This window comes from Neocloeon triangulifer, unplaced genomic scaffold, assembly GCF_031216515.1.
Source record: "Neocloeon triangulifer isolate White Clay Creek 2 clone unplaced genomic scaffold, ASM3121651v1 ptg000012l, whole genome shotgun sequence".
In the NCBI taxonomy this organism is placed as follows: Eukaryota; Metazoa; Arthropoda; class Insecta; order Ephemeroptera; family Baetidae; genus Neocloeon; species Neocloeon triangulifer.
The window spans coordinates 13756637-13783072 of record NW_026775554.1 but is presented as its reverse complement, the minus strand read 5'-3'; the positions used below and the strand labels follow the sequence as shown (position 1 = coordinate 13783072).

General features: G+C 41.0%; 2 protein-coding genes across 16 annotated transcripts in view; one reads left to right on the top strand and one right to left on the bottom strand.

The window, feature by feature from the left end:
* The window catches only part of LOC132197677 (kinesin-like protein unc-104), a 27364-nt gene extending 10654 nt beyond the window's left edge, over positions 1 to 16710 (top strand). Inside the window, exons 2-31 of one of the 15 annotated variants that reach the window (XM_059621114.1) lie at positions 79 to 190; positions 4843 to 4925; positions 5059 to 5137; positions 5338 to 5683; positions 5941 to 6052; positions 6942 to 7085; positions 7417 to 7574; positions 7643 to 7782; positions 7884 to 7937; positions 8509 to 8634; positions 8699 to 8832; positions 8883 to 9198; positions 9252 to 9605; positions 9667 to 9839; positions 9897 to 10072; positions 10285 to 10449; positions 11034 to 11290; positions 11349 to 11465; positions 11529 to 11697; positions 11761 to 11851; positions 11915 to 12030; positions 12075 to 12241; positions 12446 to 12831; positions 12897 to 13086; positions 13776 to 14014; positions 14096 to 14367; positions 14496 to 14549; positions 14805 to 14997; positions 15057 to 15193; positions 15249 to 16710. In XM_059621114.1, coding sequence (XP_059477097.1) covers positions 91 to 190; positions 4843 to 4925; positions 5059 to 5137; positions 5338 to 5683; positions 5941 to 6052; positions 6942 to 7085; positions 7417 to 7574; positions 7643 to 7782; positions 7884 to 7937; positions 8509 to 8634; positions 8699 to 8832; positions 8883 to 9198; positions 9252 to 9605; positions 9667 to 9839; positions 9897 to 10072; positions 10285 to 10449; positions 11034 to 11290; positions 11349 to 11465; positions 11529 to 11697; positions 11761 to 11851; positions 11915 to 12030; positions 12075 to 12241; positions 12446 to 12831; positions 12897 to 13086; positions 13776 to 14014; positions 14096 to 14367; positions 14496 to 14549; positions 14805 to 14997; positions 15057 to 15193; positions 15249 to 15420 — 5220 coding nt within the window. In that variant the 5' untranslated portion in view covers positions 79 to 90 and the 3' untranslated portion in view covers positions 15421 to 16710. Of the gene's footprint in view, positions 1 to 78; positions 191 to 4842; positions 4926 to 5058; positions 5138 to 5337; positions 5684 to 5940; positions 6053 to 6941; positions 7086 to 7416; positions 7575 to 7642; positions 7783 to 7883; positions 7938 to 8508; positions 8635 to 8698; positions 8833 to 8882; positions 9199 to 9251; positions 9606 to 9666; positions 9840 to 9896; positions 10073 to 10284; positions 10450 to 11033; positions 11291 to 11348; positions 11698 to 11760; positions 11852 to 11914; positions 12031 to 12074; positions 12242 to 12445; positions 12832 to 12896; positions 13087 to 13775; positions 14015 to 14095; positions 14368 to 14495; positions 14550 to 14804; positions 14998 to 15056; positions 15194 to 15248 lie in introns of all 15 variants that reach the window. The other 14 variants (XM_059621115.1, XM_059621113.1, XM_059621109.1 and 11 more) reach the window with 14 other exon arrangements.
* Positions 16694 to 26436, bottom strand: LOC132197676 (serine/threonine-protein kinase mTOR). The gene is made up of 29 exons (XM_059621106.1): positions 26285 to 26436; positions 25853 to 26020; positions 25656 to 25785; positions 25365 to 25600; positions 24896 to 25297; positions 24591 to 24844; positions 24367 to 24535; positions 24175 to 24303; positions 23845 to 24118; positions 23584 to 23781; positions 23009 to 23526; positions 22358 to 22951; positions 21758 to 22294; positions 21449 to 21699; positions 21193 to 21397; positions 20571 to 21143; positions 20327 to 20512; positions 20148 to 20273; positions 19946 to 20091; positions 19568 to 19892; positions 18970 to 19386; positions 18682 to 18915; positions 18163 to 18564; positions 17965 to 18105; positions 17838 to 17912; positions 17360 to 17775; positions 17137 to 17303; positions 16913 to 17081; positions 16694 to 16854 (listed from the first exon to the last, which is right to left on the bottom strand). Exons 2-29 carry the CDS (start codon positions 25943 to 25945, stop codon positions 16839 to 16841), a joined length of 7383 nt encoding a protein of 2460 aa, XP_059477089.1. The 5' UTR covers positions 25946 to 26020; positions 26285 to 26436; the 3' UTR covers positions 16694 to 16838.

Here is a 26436-nt window from a genome sequence, read left to right as displayed (position 1 = left end):
ACTGTAGCGACAGTCACTGTGCACTTGACTTTCGTGTCCAGTCCACCTGTTAAAAGAAGCACCGACCTGTGATTGCAGAACCCAACAAAGATGTCGTCGGTGAAGGTGGCGGTCAGGGTGCGTCCCTTCAACAACAGGGAGACCTCGAGGGAATGCACCTGCATCATCGAGATGGCTGGAAACACCACAAGTAAGTACAGCTTCTTTTATTTTTCTTTAGGAAATTAAATGAACAAGCAGAATTTAATAGCAGCCCTTCCTTGGTAGTTAAATTTTACCGCACGTCTTGTTCATTTAATTTTCAATTGAATTTTCCAGTAAAAGATTATAATTTTGAGCACCAACAAAATATCAAGAAGTTATGTAATTGAAATTTTAAAGAGCAGAATTTAAGGGAAGAAATTTTTTGAAATGCATAGAGATCAAATCAATTGCGATTCTCAGAAATTAAATAATCATTGCTTAAGATTTTGGTAACTGCTAAAATTTAAAAATATATTTCACAAATATTGCATTTGTTTCTTAATGAGTTCTTGTCATTTTTCATTAAACTGATGAAGGCATTATGAAGAATTCAATTTGCCCCTTCCTTTACTTTAAATAGACGTTTTATCTATATGGACAATTTAAACATTTATAATTTTTAATTATAAAAAACAAAACAAAATGCAAGGAATTTTCACGTGGAAAATTTTATTTTGAATTTTCTATACCCCATTTAACTCATTTTCTGGCCTATATGTTTTCATACTTTACGCTCCACCGTTGCGGAGCAAAATTTTCTAGCGGCCGCAATCGATCTCCACTGTCGCCCTTTTCAAATGAATTGTTCTCCGTGTCTGCAACTCCAGTGTGCGTGGGCTGCGAATTGACGTCCGCTCCATTTACCATTCCGTAGCAACGTCATTTCGGTCTCGCAGGCAATCACCCCTCTTTCTCGTTCCGGCAATCGCTTAATTCGCAATTAACCAACACTCGATAATGAACTGACTGTGCAAACCCCATTCCGGCCATGTTGCCAAACATCTGGCGCCATTCAGCGCAATACGGGCATGAAATCTCGTGCCAATTGCCAAGCTTTGTGCATACAAACTGAAGCACTGCACAAACGGAACAAGGTCGACACCAGTTTCCTCACAGTGCTTGTGCAGAGAGTAAAGTCCAGTTTGCTTTTTAATTACCTCACGCCCAGAAATGGAATTTCGCGGCTGTTTGGTCCCGAGAGACTGTTTATTTTGCGTGGCTTAAAACTCGTTTAAAACTCTGGACATGATGAAGATTAAGACCTGGTTGGTCTCGAGCAAGCCAAACATAAATTGCGGTTAGTGGTTTGCCTAAGTTTCCGGCCTATGGTGCTCAAGAGGTAAAATACTGCACATTTCTCTACAATAAAAATCCAATTTTGTGGTCAATATAAATTAATTTGAGCCCTGAATTTCTCTCGCCTTGTTAAATCTGAAATCGCATATATTCAAAATCCAATTATCACCACCCGACTCTTGTGTGCGGGGATTTTTCGCGGGTATATTATTTTCTGTTTGTTGTGTAATCTTGGGGCGGCAGAATAATTCCATTAAGCCTGTGATGCAAATACATATTTGTGGGTCTTCGGCTGGCCGTTTGTTTAGGCGCTTGGGTCCAATTAGCGAACGCAACTTGCCACCCGGGGGATGTTTTCATTGAGAGCAATTCATGTCAGGCTGCGTCGGCGGGCATCAAACTTGGAAATGAGAGCTTAATGACGCGAAACTGGACGCTTTTTAGCTTTCAAAGGGTCCAGTTTTAATTGCTGTGGTGGGCGAGAGCACTCAAAAGTCTCTGAGTGTAACTTTTGAGAGGTTCAAAGTGTTGGAAAATCGCCAGGGAAAACAAGAGAAAATTGTTATATTATTTCTAACTACTTCACCCTGCCATTGGCTGAAACTTGAAAGTTCTGCTATCTTTTTTCTAATCAAACAACCTTTATTATCTACAACCAATTAAATTTTGTTTGTAAGGCAAAAATAAATACCTTTCATCGTTTTACTTAAATATTAAAATATGATATATATTCAGGTTAATTCTTGATACTTCAAAACCTACTGCGCATTCCTTCCACCTTTCTGCGCTCTAAATCGCTCTAAACATAAAATCGTATATCACGGGTGAAAAGTGGACACCAATTTGGCACCCCTTGACGGAAACGGCTCTTAATAAGCTGCCATGTTGCAGTGGCACCGTCATTAATTTGTAGCCTGAGCCGGGAGTTATTTATTAAGTTTGCGGGCCTTCACCGTGCGAAATTAACGAGCCGTCGTTTCGGATCAAAAGCATTTCCTCGCTTGGAAGAAATTATGGTGCCAGATTGGTTGGTGTTGACCGGTAATCAGAAGGGTGAGATGAATGATTTGTTTGTCGAACCAAGGGAGAGAGTTTGCGTCGACGAGCGGGGAAAACTCGCCTTCCACTTCTTCAATCGATAAGCCTGCATCGTTTCTTGTATGTACGAACATACACACAGCACAGGTACGCAAGAAACTCTCTGTGCGCCCCGTATCTTTACTTCCATCTGCCAACGGCGACCGTCCTGAGCAAACATACGCATAGCGCTAAATAAAGTGCCGTTTTTATATACGTGTATTCCGTAGGGGTTTGTCATGTCTCTACATGATGTTTAAGAAAATTGCCACGTTTTTATCTCTCAGCCTCTTCTGCCAATTGAAACATATTTTTGTCTTGTTTGATCAAAGATGCAAACTGCCTCTTTTGTAGTCTGCGAGAGCCCATTAACGTGCGATAAACGATTGTGACGGCGCTAGTCGATTCTTGTCGCAATCTCGATCGGCTTGGGGATTTCCCGTGGGCTGACGTTGATTTATGAGGACGGGAGGGCAGCCACCCGCCCGCCTGTACAATGCCGTCGAGAGAACGGTTATCAAGTGTCACTATGCGAAAGTAACCAGATTGTGCAAATTATTCATTGATGTAACAGGAGAATGGTTTTGGCACAGTTTATACAAAATTGAGGTTGAGAAAAGACAAACATTTCAAAACCATAATAAAGTACACGGCGAAAACTTTGCATGTAGTTTTCAATTTGATGTTTGAATTTAATATATTTCGAGCATATTATTAAACTTTTGTTGAAAATAAATTAAGTCTGTATTCTGTATATAAAATCCTTCACTATGTTAAGACCAATAATTGATCAGGTTAATATTTAACAAGAGAAAGTTTGAAACGAATTGATGAATGTATTATTTGCAAATTTTCTCACGTCTGTATCTTCTGTCATCCATGAATTTTTGAGCTTAAACTATTTATGGATATTTCCGAATTTCTTTATCAGACACAAAATTCATTTCATTCCTGATGAGTATTTAATGCATACGAGAATTGCTGTTTTTCGTCTGCTCTCTTCTCACTTTGAATCTAGGAATATGTTAAACCTTTAATTCTTTTGAGAGTTATTTATCTTGCCAGCCTTTATTGTATTCTATTTTGTTTTTTATAATTCAGGTAAACCAGTTTTATTTCCAAATGCAAATAAGCATAAATTTACTTTTCCAGTTACAATTTGGACAGATAAAAAATTTAATTAAATTTAAATAATTATATTTATTATTATTGTTTATTTGTCCACATTATTACATCACATTGTTTTCATTCAATTTTTGAAAACAATTTATTTAAAAGAAGGGAATTGTTGGACACCACCACTAGTAAGAATTTTGCTAAAACTTCCAAGATCAAAAAACCCCATCCGCCGCAGTGAGCCAAATAAAAATACTGCTCAATTTGCAATTTTTAAAATTTCAAATGAATCGCGCAATGCCGTTTTATATTTATATGCTTTCTAATCTACTTCTAATAAAAATAGTTGGGGACTTACTGGCGCGTTTCCGATTGTCCAGCCGATTGCCTTTATTTAATCAAACCGATTTCTATTTCTAACACACCGCTTTCCATGTGGAAAGCCTTAATTTAAAGCATTTCCGTAGCTTCCCTGAGCCTTGGACAATCAGTAATAGGATTTGCGTAAGAGCCTTTGAGCTGCGAACTCGGAACCAAACAAGCTGGAACCGGTTGTGCATTTTCAAGGGCGACTGACTGACTACTATGCCGGGCTGGCGCACGCACCATGCAGCTCGCAACACCCCGATGACCCACTTTCACAGCCCCTCGCTAAACGCACCCCTATATTTGACTCCCACGGATTGGGCAAACTTTACGAGCATCCATTTGCGGAGAATGAGACGCAAAGAGCATAATCTCAAAACTGCAAGGCCAGAGAGTGTCACCGCAGCTAGGTGTGACCCATTTTGTGCAGAATTGCTGCTGTGCAAGTTTCGCCCCACTTGTCTCGCTTGGCCGCAAAGAGCGAGAGAAGAATTCCTCTACACAGAGAAGCGCTTAATTTAAATTTAATGAGCGAAAAGCACAATCAGCACTTTGCTCCTTTGAGCTTTGAGCACGTTCTCACGTGTGCGGAAATAATTTTTGCGCCCAAGGGATGCAGGGGGTTGTAATTTTTGTTACTTGTTAATGGAAATGAGGTGGGATGGGAATGCGTGAACGTAGTAGCAATTAAAATGTGGTGGTAAAACTTAAAACTCTATTCTGCCTCTCATTTCTCATTTCATCGTGATTATTCTTAAGATATAAGGAAAAACCTAATTGTCGAAAATTTCAATCTTTTATTTCACTCGCAGATTAATAGTCTAGCTATTATCATTTGTCATTTAATACAATTTCTTGATATAAGTGCTCAAAATTATCAATAGTTGTTATACTGATAAATTTTATTTTAAATTTTTGAAAATAAATTAAAAATCAAATATATATTTTTAATGGATTTTTCAGCTATTTGCAACCCAAAGCTGCCCCCAGGAAGCAAGGAGGCAATCAAGAGTTTCAACTTTGACTATTCCTACTGGTCTCACGATGTAAGTCAGGTTTTTTTGTAATATTATATATTTTTCTAACTATTTTATTGTTTTTTGATCAAAAATACAACTTATTAGTTACTGAGGTTCAGCTAAAACTAATTAATTTTATATTTTTTTTTTAATTTTCCAGGAAAGTGACCCAGAATTTAGTGGGCAGGACTTGGTCTATAGTGATATTGGCGAGGAAATGTTACAGCACGCGTTTGAAGGTAGGGTAGTTCGAGTTAAATTTTTTTATGGATTCCTTATACACTCTGAATAACAGCAGTGCTTTTAGGGCCCCATAATATCACGAATATAAAACTAGAAAAATTATATATTATACGAAAGTGCTTTTATCAATATAATGTAGATTTTTACAGCTACCCCATAAGTTTTTGGGTGGTAAAACTGTGACTATTTTCTCCAGGGTACAACGTGTGCATCTTTGCCTACGGACAGACCGGTGCTGGAAAGTCATACACGATGATGGGCAAACAGGAGGAGGGCCAGGAGGGGATCATCCCCAAAATTTGCCTGGACCTCTTCAGCCGTATAAAATCAAACTGCTCGGAGGAAATCAAGTACTCGGTCGAGGTCAGCTACATGGAGATCTACTGCGAGCGGGTGCGCGATTTGCTCAACCCCAAGAACAAGGGTAACCTCAGGGTGCGTGAACATCCTCTGCTGGGACCGTATGTCGAGGACCTGAGCAAGTTGGCGGTCACAAATTATCAAGACATTCACGACCTCATTGACGAGGGAAACAAGGCTAGGTAGAATAAATAATATTTCAATTGGATTATTTCAGTTAAAAATTTTAGGCAAATATATTCACTGTATTTTTTGCTTTCTTGGTTGTATTTCTAAATTTCTTAGTTTGCCAGATTTGAAAAAACCCTCTTGTATTAGTTCTACTTTTTCCTCACCTTGCTCTATAATTTTGAGCTTATCTAATATTTATATTTATGCTCTTAGGGAAATTCTATGCCCACGACACATTGAAAACAACCCCTGTCATCTCTGATTTCAGAACTGTCGCCGCCACAAACATGAATGAAACTTCAAGCAGGTCTCACGCAGTGTTCACTATATTTTTTACTCAGCAGCGATATGATGCTGACACATCACTCACCACTGAAAAGGTAAAGAATACTTGCCATCACTCTGACGTTATCCCCGCCCTTGTAACACGTGACTCTGCATTCGTGCTGACGCAGATTAGTGGGAAAATGGCTCATAAATTCAAAGGACTGTGATTCCAGTTAGGAAGTCCGGCCATTTTGCAAAAGCTCCCTAGAATTTAAGTCACGTTCTCCAAACTCTTGCTCGCGTTGGGCCGCACCAGACTTGTTGAAAAGTTGTCTGTTGGTTCCGCCGTAGGAAAATGAGTGGGCCAGTCCGTTTTATTGATTCAAAAGAGAGTGGAGAGAGAGAGAGGCGGCGGAACGCAATAAGCATAGCGCCTGCAGGTTTCAACTAGGCATTTTGCCCGACGTGGCTGCTGCGCTGGTTGCATACCTCCGATCGTATCTGATCTCTGCTCGCGCGCACGTCGGCCTCGGGCATGCTTTTCTAATTTCATTACTATAAAAAGACTGTGTGCTTTTTTCTTCTCAGTCACTTTAATTATCTCCGCGTTCGATTTTCTCATTCCGCTTTCGTGTGCGGACATGCTGGCGCCTGTTCGGAGGAATCGCCGCGGTTTGTGGTTGATGTAAAAGCCGCCATTGAGTCACGCCATTATGACAATCTCGATCAATAGACCCTGGTGTATGTAGCGTAATGTATTCTCTCTTATACAGAAATAATAATAACAATGACCTCCTTAATGCTGCTGAGCAGGTCATTAGAACGAACGCCGTTGCGCATATAAAAATAAAAGAATAATAACCATTCACAAAACCACTCTCTGAAGATGTGAATCAATAAAAATGCAGACGTGTCCAAGTTGAACAAACACAATCATCAAATTTTAACCCCTTTCAAAATAAGGCGACGAGGAAGTTAACCTTGGATTAAATGCTCTTTTAGGTGAGCAAAATTTCACTCGTGGACTTGGCTGGCTCTGAGAGAGCTGACTCGACCGGAGCAAAGGGAACTCGGCTGAAAGAAGGCGCAAATATCAACAAAAGTCTCACCACTCTAGGAAAAGTTATCTCGGCTCTTGCTGAAATGGTAAATTCTTTTAAGCGTTTTGGTGCTGCTAAATTTCTCACTGTTTGGCTTTTTAATTGCTCACTTTGGTGACTTTGGAAAAAACAGGCGGTGAGTAACTTGGAACAGTATTTTCTGTGATGCCCTGTTTTCATTTAAATAGATAATTATTTTAATTTTAAATTTCTTTAATAACCTTCTAGGTATTTAGTTCAGTTTAAATTTTCAATCTGATCATTCTATTTACATATTTTATTCTATGATGCTATTATTATTATTATCATCAAATATTTGCCATTTTTACCTTGTGAGCACCAATTTATTTAAAAATATTCTAAAATAATTTCTGCAGGCCACAAAGAAAAAGAAAAAGGCTGATTTTGTTCCTTACCGTGACTCCGTTTTGACATGGTTGCTCCGTGAAAATCTTGGTGGCAACTCGAAAACTGCCATGATTGCAGCCATTAGTCCTGCTGACATCAACTACGACGAGACCCTATCAACTCTGAGGCATGATTTCAAAATTTTCTTGCTCTCTCTTGAACATGAATAAACATTTTTTTTTCAATTTTTCACAGGTATGCCGATCGAGCCAAACAAATTGTTTGCAAGGCTGTGGTCAACGAGGACGCCAACGCCAAGCTCATCCGAGAACTCAAAGAGGAGATAATGCGGCTGAGAGACCTGCTCAAGGCCGAGGGCATCGAGGTGCAGGAAGGTGAGTTCAATCTCGTGTTAGTTCGTTTGCCACAGAAATCTAGCCTGTCCCTGCGAGCATTTATAATGAGCCCCGATGGTAATAATCATCTTCTACTTAAGCAGGCCCTGATGGCAAAGTGATTTATGAAAAAAGAGAGCCCAATAATAATAACAGTAAGTAGCCTGGAATCAGCCTACCAGATATATCAACCAATCAGACTTTCTCTCAGTCAATTCAGCTTCTTACGTTTTGTTTTCTAATGGGCTGCTCCATCCACACACTTCTATTATACTTGACTGCGCTATGCAGACTGTGATCCATCTACATGTGTGCTTTTGTCCCCATTATTTTTGTTTCGCAGTTTCACTTCATAAAATGCAAGTGTCTCTGTTCAATAAACATGTAAAACGATACAAAAATAATTAAAAATAACAAAGTTAAAATACTCATAGGCAATTTTAATTTTTTACGTAATCTTAGGGTGATGATTGAATCAATCACTATTTGTTGGACTTAAATCAATTTCAAAATCTTATTAAATGAAGTGAAGAAGATTAAATCTTTGAATAATTTTGGCTTAAAAAAATTGGCTGAACTAAAAATATACAAGATTCACCATCCTAAATGTTTTTGCGCTTCAGCATGTAGCATACGACTATTATTTAACTCCATACGATAACCCCTCTACCACCCTCTACCAACAAAGCTGTCGACAATCTTAATCTTGATCGATGATCATTGCAGGAGAGGAAGGCGAGACCAAGGTGATAAAGCATGAGGATGGCGAGCGCAGCAACAAAGTTGCACCTGCGTCCTACATTGCCGAGGAGGCTGTGGATCAACTGCAGGCCAGTGAGAAACTCATTGCAGGTACGTGCTTTTTCCATTCCATGCCATGGATCGAATAAAGCATGTTATTTTGAAATGGGAACAGAGCTTAATGAGAGCTGGGAGGATAAATTGAAGCGAACCGAGTCCATCAGACTGCAGAGAGAAGCTGTTTTTGCTGAGATGGGTGTTGCTGTGAAAGAAGATGGAAAAATGGTGGGGGTATTCTCGCCTAAAAAGGTAACAAGCAAAGTTCTGCAACGAGAGGAAATATTAATAGAAATTTGCAGACGCCTCATCTCGTGAATCTGAACGAAGACCCCTTCATGTCCGAATGCTTGCTGTATTACATCAAAGACGGACTGACTAGGGTCGGTACTGCTGATGCTGATGTGCCACAGGACATCCAGCTGAGCGGCCCTCACATTAAGGGCGAGCACTGTTTGTTCGAAAAGAGGGGAGCCATCATTTCCCTGATGCCAATGCCAGGCGCGTTGTGCTACGTCAATGGAAGGGAAATTAAAGAAGAGGCCACAATTCTCCAGACTGGCTCGAGGGTCATCCTCGGCAAGAACCACGTCTTCAGATTTAACCACCCTGACCAAGGTTGGTTATTTCAACATTGTATATCTTTAAATTTGATTTATTTTAATTCTCAGCTCGTGAGAGACGTGAGAACTGTGAGAAGAGAGAGATCAGCGAGGCTCAGAATCAGAACTCCCCGGTGGAGACCCCCAAAGATGCTGAGAATGTTGACTGGGACTTTGCCCAAGTGGAGCTGCTGGAGAAGCAGGGTATTGATCTGAAGATAGAGATGGGGAAGAGGCTGGTAGTATTGGAGGAGCAGTTTAAGCGGGAAAAGGAAGAGGCAGATCAGTTGTTTGAAGAACAGCGAAAGACTTACGAAGCTCGAATAGACGCTCTTCAGAGACAGGTCGAAGAGCAAAGCATGACCATGTCAATGTACAGCTCATACACCCCAGAGGACTTCAACGTTGAAGAGGATATTTTCGGTTTGTTAAAAAAATTGATCAAATCTTAAAGAAGAAAAAATAAAATAAAATGCTATTTTAGTGAATCCTTTGTTCGACGTAGCTTGCAACTGGGGCGACCGAGAATACCAGCTTGCTGCGTGGGCGTACAGAAAATGGAAGTTCCATCAGTTTACTTCCCTCAGAGATGACCTTTGGGGCAATGCCATCTTCCTCAAGGAAGCCAACGCAATTTCTGTTGAGCTCAAAAAGAAGGTCAGTCAACTTCAATACAATTAACTGTAGCAATATTTATATTTTAAATTGCCACAGGTTCAATTCCAATTCACCTTGCTTACGGACAGCTTGTATTCTCCGCTGCCTGCTGATCTCATGCCTCCTGAGGATGAAGAAGAGGAAGAACGCCCGGTGGCCCGCACCATCGTGGCGGTGGAAGTGCAGGATCTGAAGAACGGCGCCACCCACTACTGGACTCTAGAGAAGTTGCGGTAAGTTTCGCAATCGGTTCTAATTTATAAAATAGCGCAAGGCTTAGATAAAGGAAGCTCCTTGATAAAAGATTGATGCAAATTTTTGAGTTATTCATAAATGAGAAAAAGAGCCAGAGAGAATTGTGTTGTGAGTGAGAATTGGCTTGAGAGTCAGCTGAAGGCAAAAGAAGTAGTGTGCTAGAGTGCCTGATTGTGGACTGTTGATGCAGCCACCGGCTAGAGCTGATGCGGCAGATCTACAACCAAGAGCTGCTAAGCCCCACCACACCCGATCAGCCGCGGGAGGATTTGTTGCATTGCTTGGCCGCATGTGCCAATCAGAAGTTCTCCCTTACTAATCTCTTGCCTTCGAGGCTGGCGCTTGCCAACAAAATGTGCGTAACTTTGAGCCCTCTTCGCACTGCACTCGCTCACTCTTCAGTTTGGTTGGTCCATCCCTTCGCTTCTCTTGGCCTCTCAGTTGCTGCTTCTTTGCTTGGACAGTGCATGGACAGAGGGGAGCTGTAATGCAGACTGTCAAGTTCTAAAAAAATTTAAAAAAATAAATTAATTAAATTAACAGTAGTCTCTAGCTGTCTTTTTATCTGAATTTTAATGGGTTAAGGAAATTCAATTTTGAAATATAAAAAAAGTCTCTAGGATCAATTAATATGAGGTATGTGTTAAAAATGAAAGGAAATTGAAGTAGGATAATTATAATGCATCATAATTTTGCTTCCTGTAAAATTTTAGCCCCTGTAACACGACATTTTATATATTATTAATTTTATACAGTTTTATCATTTTCAGAAAAAAATCTGTACCTTCTATTATATAATATTGTCCTGTATTTTATTTCTTTGATGTTCAATTTGATTAATATATTATTCTATTACGCCTTTTTGTGTGTGTATTTTGATCTGAATCTCAAATTTCCAAACAAAACTTTCAAGTAAAACTTCTTTTTCAATATTTTTAGTCAACGCCTTGAGTTGATGCGAGAGATGTACCACAATGAAGCAGAGCTTTCCCCAACGTCGCCAGACTACAACGTGGAGAACTTGACCGGTGGTGATCCTTTCTACGACAGATTCCCGTGGTTCCGAATGGTGGGCCGGGGCTTCGTGTACCTCAGCAACCTGATGTACCCTGTTCCACTGATCCACAAAGTGGCCATTGTAAACGAGAAGGGTGACGTCAGGGGTTGGCTCAGGGTTGCTGTTCAGGCAGTCCTAGGTTAGATTTTCAAAAATTAATAATATCGAAATTATTTAATTTTAATTTTATGTTACAGAGGACAACAGTGAGTATGCTAGTGGAGTGCGCCAGTCAGCCAGAATTGCATTTGACGAAGAAGTCCAGAAGCCCAAAAGAACTGTCAGCCACCAACTGGAGCCTGTAAAGTTAGAAGGTGAGAATTTCTCGAGACAAAACTTAGGAAATTCTGTTCATGATACATCATTTTCAGAAATAGATGGCAATGACTGCGACAGTGGCCGTGGAGACAGTTCCGTCTCCTCAGATGCCAAGGATGAAGAGTTGCCTGACCACCTGACAGTGGGACGAGAGTTCACCTTTAGGGTGACAGTGCTGCAGGCAGTAGGCGTCTCCACAGAATATGCTGACATATTCTGTCAGTTCAAGTAAGAAATAAACAAATATTTAATATGATTTTATGGAAACCTAATTAATTTTTTTGATTGAAGTTTCCTTCATCGTCACGATGAGGCTTTCTCTACTGAGCCCGTTAAGAATACTGGAAAGGGCACTCCGCTTGGATTCTATCATGTTCAAAATGCTAGTTTTGTTTTTATTAAAAAGTAAATGAGTTATGTTAGAACTTTTAAAATGATTTTTTAGATTACTGTGACCGTGACAAAGCCATTCCTTGAGTACATTCGAACACAGCCTATTGTGTTTGAGGTCTTTGGCCACTATCAACAACACCCTCTGCACAAAGTGGCCAAGCAAGATTGGTAATCATTTCAATTTGAGGTATTCTTTTTGTGAGCATAAACAGTTGTAACGCCTTTAGTGGACGCCAACCACCGCGCAGAATGCTGCCACCGCACATCCCCATCAGCCAGCCTGTGAGGTCACCTAAGTTTGGAGCACTGCCTTCGCCCAGCACCAGCCATGTGCACGCCAAGTACGATGTGCTTGTCTGGTTTGAAATTTGCGAGCTTGGTGAGTTGAAACAGTTACAAGATATTTTAATTTTATTAATTATTTTCATAAAGATTTGTACCCAAGTATGACTTAAAACAAAAACTTCCATAATTATTCTTGCTTTCTTAAATTCTGTATAAAAAAAAAAATTCATGGAACTCTCAAATTTTAAATGAAACAGCCAAAGTTATTTTGACTGAATTTTTTGGCCTCTTGTTACAGCTCCTAGTGGCGAGTACGTGCCCTGCGTTGTAGAGCACAGCGATGACCTGCCATGCAGAGGTCTTTTCTTGCTGCATCAGGGTATCCAGCGTCGTCTCCGTATCACTATTGTCCATGAGCACGCTGCCGAGCTGAGGTGGCGTGATGTTCGCGAGCTTGTTGTAGGCCGCATTAGAAACACACCTGAACCCGAGGAGGAGGACAATGACAGCTCAGTGCTGTCCCTTGGCTTATTCCCAGGAGAGATCATTGAAATCCCTGGAGACGACCGACAGATGTTCCGGTTCGAAGCAGCCTGGGACTCGTCGCTGCACAACTCTCCTCTTCTTAACAGGGTTACTGCTAATGGAGAGCACATTTTCATGACTATTTCTGCATATATGGAGGTAAAATTAATTAATAGTATTTTTTTTACTGGATAAAATTGCTATATATTGCTTTGTATGTTCAGTTGGAGAATTGTGGACGTCCGGTGATTGTCACCAAGGACCTTAGCATGGTTTTGTACGGCCGAGATGCAAGGACTGGACCGCGTTCGCTGAAGCATCTGTTCAGCGGTAACTACAAGAACACTGAAGCCAACAGACTGTCTGGAGTGTATGAGCTTGTTTTGAAGCGTGCTTCAGAAGCAGGTAGCCCAGGTTTGTCCGTTTTGTGGAACCCTAGTGCCTGTAGCATGAGCAGACAGAGTCAGCACTCTGTTAGGCAGACTGATGTCCCTGAATGGAAATGCATTAATGGATTTTGGATGGGCCAGTCCTGCCTGCACCTAGAGCACCGTCACGAGCAGTAGAAAACGTTTTTTAATCTTTAATTTGATTTAACTTTAAGTATTAAATGTTGAAGACTGTTTTTTGAGGATAAGAAATTACGCAAATAATTATTTTAATTGCTTGAAATTCTCAATATTTTATATTATGCATCTTTTTCTATTTAAGGTAATGTATATTTTTTTTTTTTTTTTTTTTTTTTTTTTTTATAAAAGGCATGTAGTTATGACATTTTTTGATGAACTGCAAGCCTTAATGCTGAAAAATAATTTCATTTTTTAACATCATTATTGTATTAAATATTCAGCATGATTATCATTAATATTGAGTCAATTTTTAAAAATCTTGAAGATAAGTTAAGTAAATACAAGTTTTTTTAAACGTTCATTATCATAAATACCATAGTGGTTTTTTGCACCCCTGCTGGCGCTAACTTGCCCCAGGTGTACTTGCAAGCTAATATTTCACGGCTTTTAGTTTATAACAAATTTGAAATTTCAACCGGAAACTGATTGTATGAAACCACTCTACCAAAACTAAAATATTGCCAAACAATATAGGAGTGCAAAGGCGTCAGCGCCGAGTGCTGGACACAAGCTCCACATATGTGAGGGGCGAAGAGAATCTGCATGGCTGGAGACCTCGAGGTGACTCGCTCATTTTCGACCACCAATGGGAACTGGAAAAACTGACAAGGCTGCAGGAGGTTGAGAAGGTTAGGCATCTTCTTCTGCTGAGGGAGCGCCTCGGCATTGACCGCCAGCCGCAACGTACACACGAGCTGAACAAGTCCGAGAAGGTTAGAGCTAATTTTCATTTTTAATTTTAATTTGTAATAAATTTGAAAAGAAAAAAATCTGGAATAATTTTTTTTGAATAGGAGGTGTGCAACATGGTTGCTAAGGCCACAAACGAGGGTCGCATGAGTCCAGGGCCGCCTGTGACCATGGTTCGCTCGCCTAGTAAAGATGTCTATGAACCGTGGCAAATGACCGACAAGGAGCGTGAACTTACCCAGAAGTGCGTGCGACTCATCCAGGGCAGGTCAATGAAGGAGCTGCCCGAAACCAAGCAGGGAGAGGCCTCTCCCATGGATGAAACTTCAGACATGAGCTGCAGCATGATGTCCATGGCCTCCAGCGTCTCACAAGAGTCAGTCCTGAAACTTTTTTTGAACAAATTTTCTTTACTCTGGTGTTGGATTTTTGATATTTCTTTGCTAATTAAGTTTTGATTGGCGTGCATGAAAATTCGCTTATTACGAGTATTTTGTTTCACAGAGGACTGTCAAAACGTTTGCTCTACCTGCCTATTCGCCCACACATATTGTCATGGTTAGTTTGGACACTATTTTTTGTTGCTCACTTTTGAGTGGCCATAATTATCTTCAACATTTTGGCCTATCAACTTTTCTGATTCTGATCAATTTTTGCTTTCCAAAATTTTGTAGCACCAAAAATATTTGTGTAGCATTTTTACTACTGTAGAATTGAAAAAATCTTGCTTCCTGAAAATAAGTTTTTGGGAAAATTCACAGAAAATTTAATATTTTTTGTCTCAATTTTCCTGATTTTAATTTATTGGTTCAGGCTGCCTTCTCCTGAAAAGCTGCCGCGTGCTGCGTTGCCTGACCCACTGGATAGTCCTTTGGGAAGTCCCAACTCGGGTCTGGTGCTGTACGTGCCTGAGAGCGAGGAGATCAGGGTGAGTCCTGTCGTCTCCAGGAAAGGCTACCTCAATATTCTCGAGGAGAAGACCAATGGTTGGAAGAAGAGATGGGTGGTATGCTGCGCAAATGTTAAAAAAATTCAAGTCTTTTCAAATCAATGATTTTTGCAAAGGTGGTGAGGAGGCCTTACGTGTTCATATTCAGAGACGAGAAGGATGCCGTTGAGCGGGGCCTCATTAACCTTGCTACGGCGCAGGTCGAGTACTCTGAAGACCAGCAGGCTATGGTCAAAGTTCCCAACACATTCAGGTACTTCACTGATGCCTTGTCATTAACGAAAACATACTATTTGATCAATTTTCAGCGTTGTAACCAAGCACAGAGGCTACCTGCTGCAGACTCTGACGGACCGTGAGGTTCATGACTGGTTGTACGCGATAAACCCCCTGCTGGCCGGACAGATCCGGTCCAAACTGGCACGTCGAAGGCCGCTGCCTGCCAGCAACCCTCCCCCAGTCCCCATCCCTGCCAAGTGATTGGAGAGGAGTGAGCCAGCAGAGTGAATGCAAGCAAGCACGAGCAAGCCGCATTGAATATAAACCTAAATTAAGATGGTTAATTAAGAAAAAAAAATTAATTAATTACAAAACTACACTGAAAAAGAGGATAAAAATCACTGTACGCCCCATTTCGTTGCTGAAGCTTGAAAATCACATGCTTGTCCAATACGGTTGATGTTTTCTGTTTCTAGTCGCTTACCCGCGAGACGCTGCTTTCTCTTTTTATTTCTTTTCTGTGATCTGGAGAAAGCTTTGTTATTGTTTTCACAATTCTGATAATTTATCCTGAGTTGAGTAAATGTAATTATCGTTGATGTACACCTAAAGCTTCAAGACGTCGGAGCTTGCCAGTCTGTTCATTCTTGTAAATACGGTTTGAAGAGATTATTGGCATTGTAGGCTGATATTTTTATTTCAAGGAATGATGCTGTCTGAGAGATGAGTGGTCAGTCAAAGATTCTCTAATTAATAGAAATTATGTCTTTTTTAAATCTATATATTTATTTACAAAAACTTTTGAATCTCTAATTGATTTTTTAAATTTGCCAGAAAGTTTTATTCCTTTAAATCGTTGTGACTAAATTTTTTCAAATCTCGTTTTTGTCAGTAAATTGTTTTATCCAAACTGGACTGGCCACTGATAGAGCGAGTGATTATTGCCTCTTAATTTGAGCACTGCGCGCATACTAAACGCCAAGACAACCACGCAAAAAGAAAAAAAACAAGAAATATCCAAAGATAAAAATTGATCTCATGTAACTGCAAAACTACTACTGCTTGTATTTAACTCTTAACATGTGTATGTATAGCACCAAGTATTATCTCACTATGATGTATCTGATAAGAGGTGGAGAGAGTCGATGGGACAGGCACTAGTAGCCTCGGTGCGCACTACATGCTCTTGTCCGCAGTCAAGATTTTTGCAAATTGGATCAAAATATAAGAAAACCCGCAAAATCTTAATACATTCCAATCAACGGGAATCTCAATAATTATTTGTGACACGGAATTATACCGATCTGGTTGTATCTTTGGAGCAGCTGATAATTTTTAGATTTTTTATGTAATCTTAAGAAATTTGACCAGATTCTCTTATGTTTGTTTCATTTCAGCGCAATCGTGTTTCAATCTGAGCTCCGTGATATTATGTATTAGTCTCCTCTGTAAGTGTCACACCCCAAATTGCAAAAATGTTATTAATTATCATGATTGTTTCATTGGCAAAATTCAAAAATAAAGCTCTAGGATATATATGATTTGAAAGCATTAAGTCTTCTTTATTTATCTACAACAATCTACATAACCAAAAATTATTAAATTACTTTAACTCCGTTGTCACTGTTTAAAAGTGAGCCTTAAGCGCATGTGTGTATAAAAGAAGTGTAGCAAAAGCTTTACCAAAAAGGACACCTGTAACAATATTATAATTAATTGCACATTTTTTTTTTTTTTGTAAAATTTTACTGACCATCCAATGTAACATTGGCAAAGGTTCTCATTTGAGGTTGCTTGCTGAACCAACAAATCTACTTGCTGCTGAACCGTCAGCACCTCTGACTCATGCGAAAAGTCTCGGCCTGTCAGCTTATCCCTCACTCGGGTGATGATTTGCAACGCCTTCTTGTTTTGGGCACCCTCTGGAATTTAATTAATTTAAAGTCTTTTTCACAATACAATGAAAATTTCACCCACCTTCTCCGTTATCCAGACTTCCCGTCATATTCTTCTTGGCATTTGATTGTGAAACCCCCAAACTGACTGCAGCTTCCTCCATCAAATCGGCTGTCTCCTGAGATGATGGCATCATGTCTGATGGTTCGCCAGTTTTTGGTCGAGTGGTTTTAGTTTTGGTTGTGGCACTGATGTAACAATATTAAGTAGTTTTTCATAAGATTAATGAAGTAGAGTAACTAACCTGTCCATTAAACGCCAGTTGAGGAGCGGGTCGTAAACAAATGCCTCAAGCACTGCCATCAAACTGTCCTTGTTCCGTCTAAGCACATTGAGGACAGACTCGCAAGTTCGTCGATAGGTGCCTTCGATGCCTGTCACTTCCATCGCGTTGATCAGCATTCTCGTCAGCCTGAAAGGGATCTTCTCTGGGAATTTCTCCCTAGTCATAGCAACTTCGAAGCAGTCCCCAAAATCGATGTGGAGGATTTTGCCGCTGAGTCTGTCCAGCATCAAATTGGACGGGTGGCGGTCGCCCAGGCCAAGAATGTAGCCAACCATGGACATGACTGCCAATGAACGGGTGTAGTTGGTGCGTCGATCAAACCAAACCTCAGAGGAGGGAGATTTCAACCACAAGAGCCGAGCAAGGTCGTCGCCCTAATCAAGAGAAAAGAAGTTTTAGAATTTAAAATCCATGAAAAAAAATATACGAGATGTACCTGAGTGCTGACCAGAGCATGTTCGAAAACTTCAACCTTCTGCATTAACGTTAAATGATCGTAATCCGGTGCCATCTAAAATTTTAAATAGTTACAATTTTTCAGTTTTCTTTTTCTTTTATTCTACCCTAAGCATTATCCTGTGCTCGATGTTGAGAAGAATCTTTTTCTTTTCTCTATAGTCTCTGATTAGGGTATGCAGGGTGTCACAATGAGGCACCCATCCAATCAGGCCACTGTTGGTTGACAACGGTATCACAGCATATCTCTGTAAATGCATTTAAGAAAATGATCCACTCTTCATTTTTTCTTGACTTATCCATACCTGAATAGTAAGGTTCCTCCTAAAGGTGTCAGGGTCATTTATGAGCAGGGTGTTGACCAAGCCGAAAAGCTGCATCACTCGCTCATCCTGGCGCAGATCCTCGTGTCCCTTGAGTAAGAACATGTACTCCTTGCCGTTGGAACCTTTGATGGTGAGCTTCCTGGGGCGCTGCTTGGATGTGATGACTTGCAGTGATGACTTGATGCACGCGATTCTGACAGGTGGTTGGTTTGGGCTGTAAGAACCTGGCACAGCCAACTCCAGGTCTTGGCACAGAAGAAGTTTCGGAGAAACATAATGCAGCTCAAGACTTGTCAGTTGCGGCAACTGACGTGATATGCGCCTGAACACGTGGTAGTAAAGATCCCAGGCTTGATTAAGGTCTCGCACATTTCCCGAAACCTGCAAATAAAATCGCAATGTTTTGTTTATGACTTACTTGGTGGAATTACATTTTAAAATAAAATTATCAAATATCACAATGAAAATTCACCCAAGTGAAAACTCAATCAGGCTCACCTTGTATCTGCCACACCATTCTTGGGCGTCTTGCAAATCACGGCCGTACGCTTGGTTGAATGAAGTTTCCTTCAAAGTTTGCGGGCCTTTCTGAATCATTGCATGCAGTGGCTCCAGCTTCTCAAACATCCCTTTCACGTTCCTTTCTCCAAAGTAAAGCCTGCTGGCCTCCTCAAGACCTTCGTGCCAAAGTTCATGCCACAAAATAGCTACCCTGATGAGTTCATCTGAAACCTGGAAACAGAAAATGGCTTGAATGAGTTTCACTTTGCAAATTAATCAAATCACCATGACAGCCTGTTGGACCAGGCCAGGGCTATGCTCGCACATGTTCTTCAGAAGTTTGTTGGCTGCGTTTCGTCGAGCGGTGCTAGCGGACTTGCAAGCTACCGTCAGTGGGTAAACCAGGGCTTGGGGGTGGTGTTTGCCAATGTCCATGAGCAGATGATGAATGAGTCGGCCCACCTGGGCACGAGGTGTGTCGATTCGGGCAATCAGCTGAGGGATCACTTGAAGCCAGGTGTCAATCTCTATAGTACGCAAGCCTTCGACAAGGGCTTCATAGACTGGTGGCCACTGACCATAGTCAAACCAAAGTGTTAGAAGTCGAAGTGTGTCTTGCAAAGAACTGCCGTGGGAAAGTGAGATGGAGCGGAAGAAGCCCTGGACTGCATTCTTTGTTATGTCCATGAGCGCCTCGGAACTCTGAAAAAGCCACGCAAAAATATTTAATCTGGTACATACAAAATTTTAAAATAGCAAAGAACCACACATAATTAAATTTTACTCTTTTAGCTCCTCTCAGAATTTTTGAAATCTAAAATTTCAAATTATATTTTATAATTATTTATTAAATAATTGTATTGATTCAAAAATTTTATTTTACCATAATTGGTTTAGGGGGCGGCCCTTCACCAACTACTGTTTGTTGCTGCTGTTTGTAAAACAGCACTGTCTCAAAGTTCATATAGGCCCAGGCATGCCAGGCCTTGTACCAGCCACCGTCGTGGTCTGTGGCTGCTGCATAATATTGCAAAACGGCTGGAATGGACTCTTCGTTGATGCCCTGAATGGACTCCTGCCATTCGCCAAGTTTCAAGTAACACCTGGCCAAGAGACGTCGACGACGATCTTGCATTTTTGCATCATCCTGCACAATAATTTGTGTTGACAGAGGGTTCAGTGTTGACTGCACAAATCTGTGCAATTGACTACAAAAAAATTTTTATTACAACACTTAAAAAAAAAAACAATTTAGTTGTACTTAAATGCCTCTTCTTTCTTGCCAGACATCCACATGTGTTTTGTGTATGCGAAGGTGACTTGCGGATGATTTGCAGGTAAAGGCTGATCTGGCTGAAGGCTCGGATCAGTTCCAAGCAAAAGAGTGAGAGTTTTGTGCGAGAGCATCTAAAATTTATTTAATTTATAACGATAAATCAATAATGTAAAATATTTCTTCATACCAGCCTCCCAGATTTTCTGCACAAAGAAGCATACTTCAACCAAGTGTAAACATCCTCATGTGGAGTAACAACAAGAGAGTGCACTTGGATAATTTTCTGCCAGTCCTCCACAACTCGTTGACAACCCTTTATTTAAGTCAAACTGTTAAAATTTCCGATTTCATGGTTACATTATCTACCTGAAGTCGATCCCACCACATTTTTCTGATAGAACTGCGTTTCTCAGGAATCAGCTTGTACAGCACCACTTCCTCCAGCTCGGCCAGCATTTGTAAAGACACCATGGCACCGTAGGCTCTTTGGTACGATTCACCTGCCATGGCAGTGAGTTCCGTGTCCATGAGGTCTCTTGCAGAATCAATCAACTGTTTGTTTCAAAAAAACAATAGTAAATGAATTATACACTAAAATATTTTATTTTACCAGTTGCGCTGATGTGTATTGGCCTCGATGAACCGCCAAGACTGCTCGATAAAAAGCTCCATCCAAGGTGTCCCTTGGAATGCATGCAACATACTGGTCCATCGACTCCCACTGACCAAGTCCCCAAGCAGCCGCTGAAGCCATACGGGCCATTTTCTGCTTTCCCATGTCTTCAACATTTCCCCATTGGCTACTGGCCACTTCGTGCAGTTGGCCCCACTCTCCCAGCGCTTCAAGGCAGCGCATCTGCCCCAACGAGTATTCCAAGTCGTCACTCTTTTCCTTCAACTTTTCCTCGTACATGTGCAGGGCTTTTTCCCAGTTGTGTAACTTTTCATGCCATCGCTCCTGAATTTTGACATCGGCGCCTGCCTTGTGAGTGATGACGTACTCAAGAAGACCAGCGGCGGCCTCTTTCTGCTGCAGTTTGTTGTTGATAGAAATAAGAGACTCAAACACTTGGCTATTGGGCCCATTGTGGAACTCCTCTTCTTTGTAATGAAGAGCTTTGGCGTATGCTCTGCAGAGCATGGCCCGTTCTCCCAAAATGTGTGATTTGATCGGCAGTGGGCCCTAAAATCAACCATTAATTGGATGGAACATCAAAACTGCTGCAACTTACTTTATCACAATGCTCCATGAACTCTGCCAAATTTAAGATAGTTTGGGTGACTTCTGGCAGGTCAGGGACCAAAAGCGCCTGCTGTAAACTTTGGATGAGTTCATCTTGTTGGCTCTGAGTGAGTTGTGTCCAGCACGACACAAAGGCAGCGTTGAATAAATCTCTTGGCAACTGAGAGTATGTCTGGGCCAGCACCCAACAAGACCTAAAAGAAAAATGTAAAATTGTGTTAAACAATATAAGAAATTTTACTAACTTCATCACAGGCGACGGTGATTCTTTTAGGAATTCTATGCTGAGTCGTCGCAACCACTCAATCCAATCATCTTTTGAGACTCTGCGAGTAGAAGCCCAAGCTCTTTGCAATTTTGCAGCGCCAGCAGCTGACATGCTCAACTTTTTAATGGTGGTCGTGTCCATGGACGATAGGTCACTTTCCCTGTTTTTGCTTCTAGACAGACCTGATTTTGAGTGGAAAAACTCCTCTTCTTCAGCCGAGCTTGAGTTCTGTAAAAAAAAAAAAAATATTAGAAACATATTGAACTGAAGAATTTTTTTAACTTACACTTATTACTCTGCAAGCAAGCACTTCATATTTTTGGTGAGCTATTTTATGCTTTGCCAATGTCCTGTGAACCAGTGGAATGAAAATAGTGTATTTTTTGCCGAGTTGTGTGACCAGGGCACACAAGGTTTCCATTGCATAAGGTCTCAACTCGGGATAATTGTCAAGCACCCTGACCAGAGGGTGGATAATTCTTGAAGCCAAGTCAGAGAAGTTAAGGGAGTCGGACAGAACATCAACAGTCTCCAAAGCAGTTTTACAAACTGCTATCGGGCAGTCTGTCGAGTCGAACAATCGGACAACAGGAGGCAATACCAGGTGGATATGCTCGTCCAAGGTTCCACCAAATTTCTGCAGAGCAATAAGCAGTTTCAGAGTTACTTGACGGTCTTTGCTGTTGTCGTGAGTCAAAACTCGAAGAATCTGGGGTATTAGCTGGGGAAGATAAACTTTAAATTCAGATCCGAGCGCAACTGCGATGTGCTCAATTAACAGAATGAGGGTGCACTGCAAATTAGTTGAAACCATCCAAAACTCCTGAAAATTTTAATCAAGTTAATATTATGAAATATAATGCAGAATTCAGGTTATAAAATTTACTTTGATAAGCTCGAAAATGTTGTCCAGATATGGCCTGATATGTTGCTTGACAATAGCAATAAGTTGAGCCAGCTGCTGGAAGAGGAACTCTCGGAAGTTGGCCTCTGCAACTCGAACCACGTGCAAAAGAGAAGGCATGACCTGGGCAATGTACGGAACACACTTTATGCCCAGGCTCTTGAAGATGAAAGTAACAGCCTGCACGACCATAGTGTGATGCTGAGCCAAGGTCGGGTCTCGTATGATTCTCATTAGGGTAGAAATGGCTATGGCAGGGTAGTATTCCTCCAAGGTTGCTGAACTCATGTTAACCAACATTTCACTGGTACTCAGGTCCTGGCTCGATTCTGCCTCAGACTGGTCTGTGATGGAGAGCAGAACGGCTGCATCCGATTGGGCGTCGATCTGGCCAAGGTTCATTTTGTGTTTGTACGGATCCAAGGCACCTAAGAGGCCAAGTACCCTGAGAGTTTCTCTTCGTATGGCAGGATTTTGCTCGGTCTTCAAAAAGGAGAGAAGCGTGTCCAGTAAAATTGGGTACTCCGAATAGGGTCTGATGACATAGCCGGTAGCCTCCACAAGTTGTCCCAAAACCTTCAAAGAAATATTTATTTATTTAAAATAAATTTAAATTTTTTAATATTATTATACCCATAAAGAGACACTTCGTTTTTCAGTGCTGCTTCCGTCGCCTAACATTTCTAAGAGCAAGGACAGCATCTCAGGAAGCCAAGCCACCAACTCAGAGCCTCCAACTTCGGCCAAGTACCCGATGCATGCGAGAACAGCAAGAAGGACTCCTGGATTTTGCTCAGGTTCCCTCAACTTGGGTACAAGCACATTCAGAATGCACTCCATGTACGGTCGAACTAGGCGAGGAGCAGAGTTGACCAGCAGGCTGAGCATTCGAGCCGCTTGCTCTTTGTTCCGACCCAAACCGCTGTGTTTCAGCTCAGTCAAAAGATGAACCAACGTCATTCGCAAGGAAGGTTTGACGTAGGCTGGGTTCATGTTGCTTAGTCTACCCACAAGGCACATTGCCAACTCTCGGACCTCAAAAGCCTCGTCGTTTAGGGCAATGAACAGTGCTGACAGGTTTTCAGCCTGCGCAAGGTGCATATCAAAGGCCTCGTCCATTGACTCAAGCACACAAAAACGAACTTCAGCGTCTGAAAACAAAATTGTATTTTATTATAGTTAAATTCACTTTGAGGTAAAAATTTTACCGGAGTCGGTAATGCCAACAACGAGCAACTTTCCAAGCACGTCTGCCACAGTTGTTTCCAAAGCATGCATTTGTGGTCCTTCAAGAGCAAGACATAAAAGTCGGCTGCACGTACGAACAGACTCAAGTCGAATTTGCGTGTTATCACTTGTTAAGTAATGGTCTGCACAACGTCTAACAAACTGCAGCAATGAGTGTCCTGAAAATTAAAAATTCGGAATAAAAACTATTGCTTGTGGCAAAGATTTTCAGTTTTTCTGACCATCAAAGTTGAAGCTTCCAAGAGTTCTCAAAGCCAGTATTGTGCTCTCCGTGTCAGTTGCATCTTGGGAAATAGGTGGCGGCGAGTGAGATGAATGTCTCGAAAGACTTCCATAGCGCAGAGGTTGGTTCATCAAGACAAGCGACAGCATGCGCAAAAGGCCATCAGAAATATCCCTGCGAAGAGATGGGATAGCTGTAGCCAGTTCTTGGAGGGCTGTAGTCAAAGCACTGCTCAAGCCAGTAGCCAAAATTTGCTCCAAAATGTCTCTGATCTGGGGAAAAATGTTTTAAATTTAATAAGCTGAAATTTTCAATCAAAAATATTTACCTCAGCTTCTAGTCCTGTCCTAAGAGCAACTCCCAACAGAGTTACACAAAATAGAACCGATGGTTCTTGGGTGCTCCTACGCTTTGTCAGGACGGGTGTGTCAGTCGTCGAGCTCCTTTTCTTACCCTCCTAAGAATATATTGAAAAATGTAAATCCCTCATTCCTATCCGTTTTATAATGGGCGATTTTACCTTGGCAGGCAGAGCTGATTTGATAACTTCCATTACTTTTGGTAAGTAAGGTAAAATATCTGTTTCGACAGCAACAGCAATCAAGCCAATAGTTGTGAAAGCCAAGGCTCTATCTTTGTCTCTTGATCGCAGGGAGAAAAGCAAGTGATGCATAGTCACGGCTAAATGGCTGATTAAATGATCCAAGAGTCAAAAATGATGTAAAACTGATTAAAAAGAGATACTCTTTTGAAAACTTTGCTTTGTTGAAAGCAGCCAATCTCGGCAGCAAATTCAGCAGGGCAGACTGGATGTGAGGGGAACGAGAACTTCTATGGTACAAAGCTTGCAAGCAGATCTCGTCAAAGTTCTCTCCTATTAACTGTCGACAAGCTGCACTTTCACTCAAGCCCATGAGCCTGTGGCAGTTTTGTTGGGAATTCGCTGGAGACTTTGCGGTAGGCGTCGGTCTCACCCTCAGCCCAAAACCAAGAAGCTCCTAAATTAATATATATTATATTATTTTTCAATAACTTCTTTATAAACATACAGCATCAGTTTGGGGTGAAGGAAGCTTAAACTTGATTCTATCCTTGAGGCCTTCGTACTGCTTTTCCCACTCTGTGTGGCCACACCTCATCAGCTCATTGATTACCAACAAAGACCCATGAATCCTCTCCTCCCCGCCGCCACTACGTCCTTTCGTTGATGCCTCTTCAAATCCAGTTTTGACTTCTTCATAGCACTGCTTGTACCACAGAGGTTTTTGAGCCTGCTTTGCTGTTTCTCTCTGAGCAGTCACCACCAGGGCGGCCCGAATGGCCTCGACTGCGCCTTCTCTGATTGTCTTGTATGGGTCTCTAACGCCGTTGAAAATCAAGTCAAAAAACTGCTGCACTTGCTGATAGAAGAATGTTGGCATAGAAACTGCCAGTTCTCTCAAAACCAAGACCTGAATAAATGATAATTAATTTAAATATTTCGTTTTCAAAAATGAAATTTATAATAGATAAACTCACAGCAGCAAGTCGTTTGTGTTCATTTCTGTCTCCAGCAAGCCACTCAAAAGCCCGTTTTATCTCAAACTCAAAATATTCTGTGGTGCTGGTGCCCGACACAAGAGCCACTTGACCCATAGTCTTGACTGCCATGTGCATGACATTGATGTCTGTGCAGGGCAACAAATTTCGAAGATAGTTGGCGAATCTGCTGATTCTCGTGTTGATTTTTCCTACGTCTCCTTTGATTAAGCATACTGCAAATAATTTTTAATTAATATTTACAATGAAATTTTAGAATTAAATTTATACTCATGGCAGAGATGCCGCCAAGTTTTTCGTGTGTGTCTTTGCTGTTGACCATCTCGTGGATGTGTTTGTTGAACTCGTCCATGAACGCAGTCCATTCTTCAACAGACACTTCTCTCAACTCAGTCGTGACCTGAAATACATATTGAACAAATTGATTCACTGAAGGTTTTAAGTAACAATTATTTGGCTAGACTTACGTAATGATGGAGCTCCTTGGCTGATTTAGCCCTTGTTTCAGGGTTTCGGGACTTCAGTCCGTTCACAATTTGCATCATAACAGGGGACGACATTGTAATTCTCTCCGACAGGCCTCAAAAAATTATTTTATGCACATCAACGCAGATTTTTTTTTCTAAATCATCTTCCTGGAAACGAATTTATTTTTGTTTGGGTGAAAAGTATGTATCATTCATTTAATTCAATGATTGGTTATGAACAAATCTCGCACGTTTCAATATATGAAAAATAATAATTTTACAAGCTCGAATATGTATAAGAAAAGTCAAAACTTGCCGACCGCAAACATCAAATTATGATACATTTTATTGCGTGCGGCATACAAATGATAAACTATACATATAATAAAAATTGGGCAGTTTACAGCAACCTCATTATCAGTGAAAACTTACCACTTTCAAGAGTAGATCAATGAAGAATCAAAGAAAAGCTATTGATGAAGGTTCAATTAATTGTCTGCATTTTTACTTTGGCGTGGTTTATTTTTATTGTTGTGAAAGCTTTTCAGAAACGCCTCCAGGATCGGGATTGCTAAAAATAACTT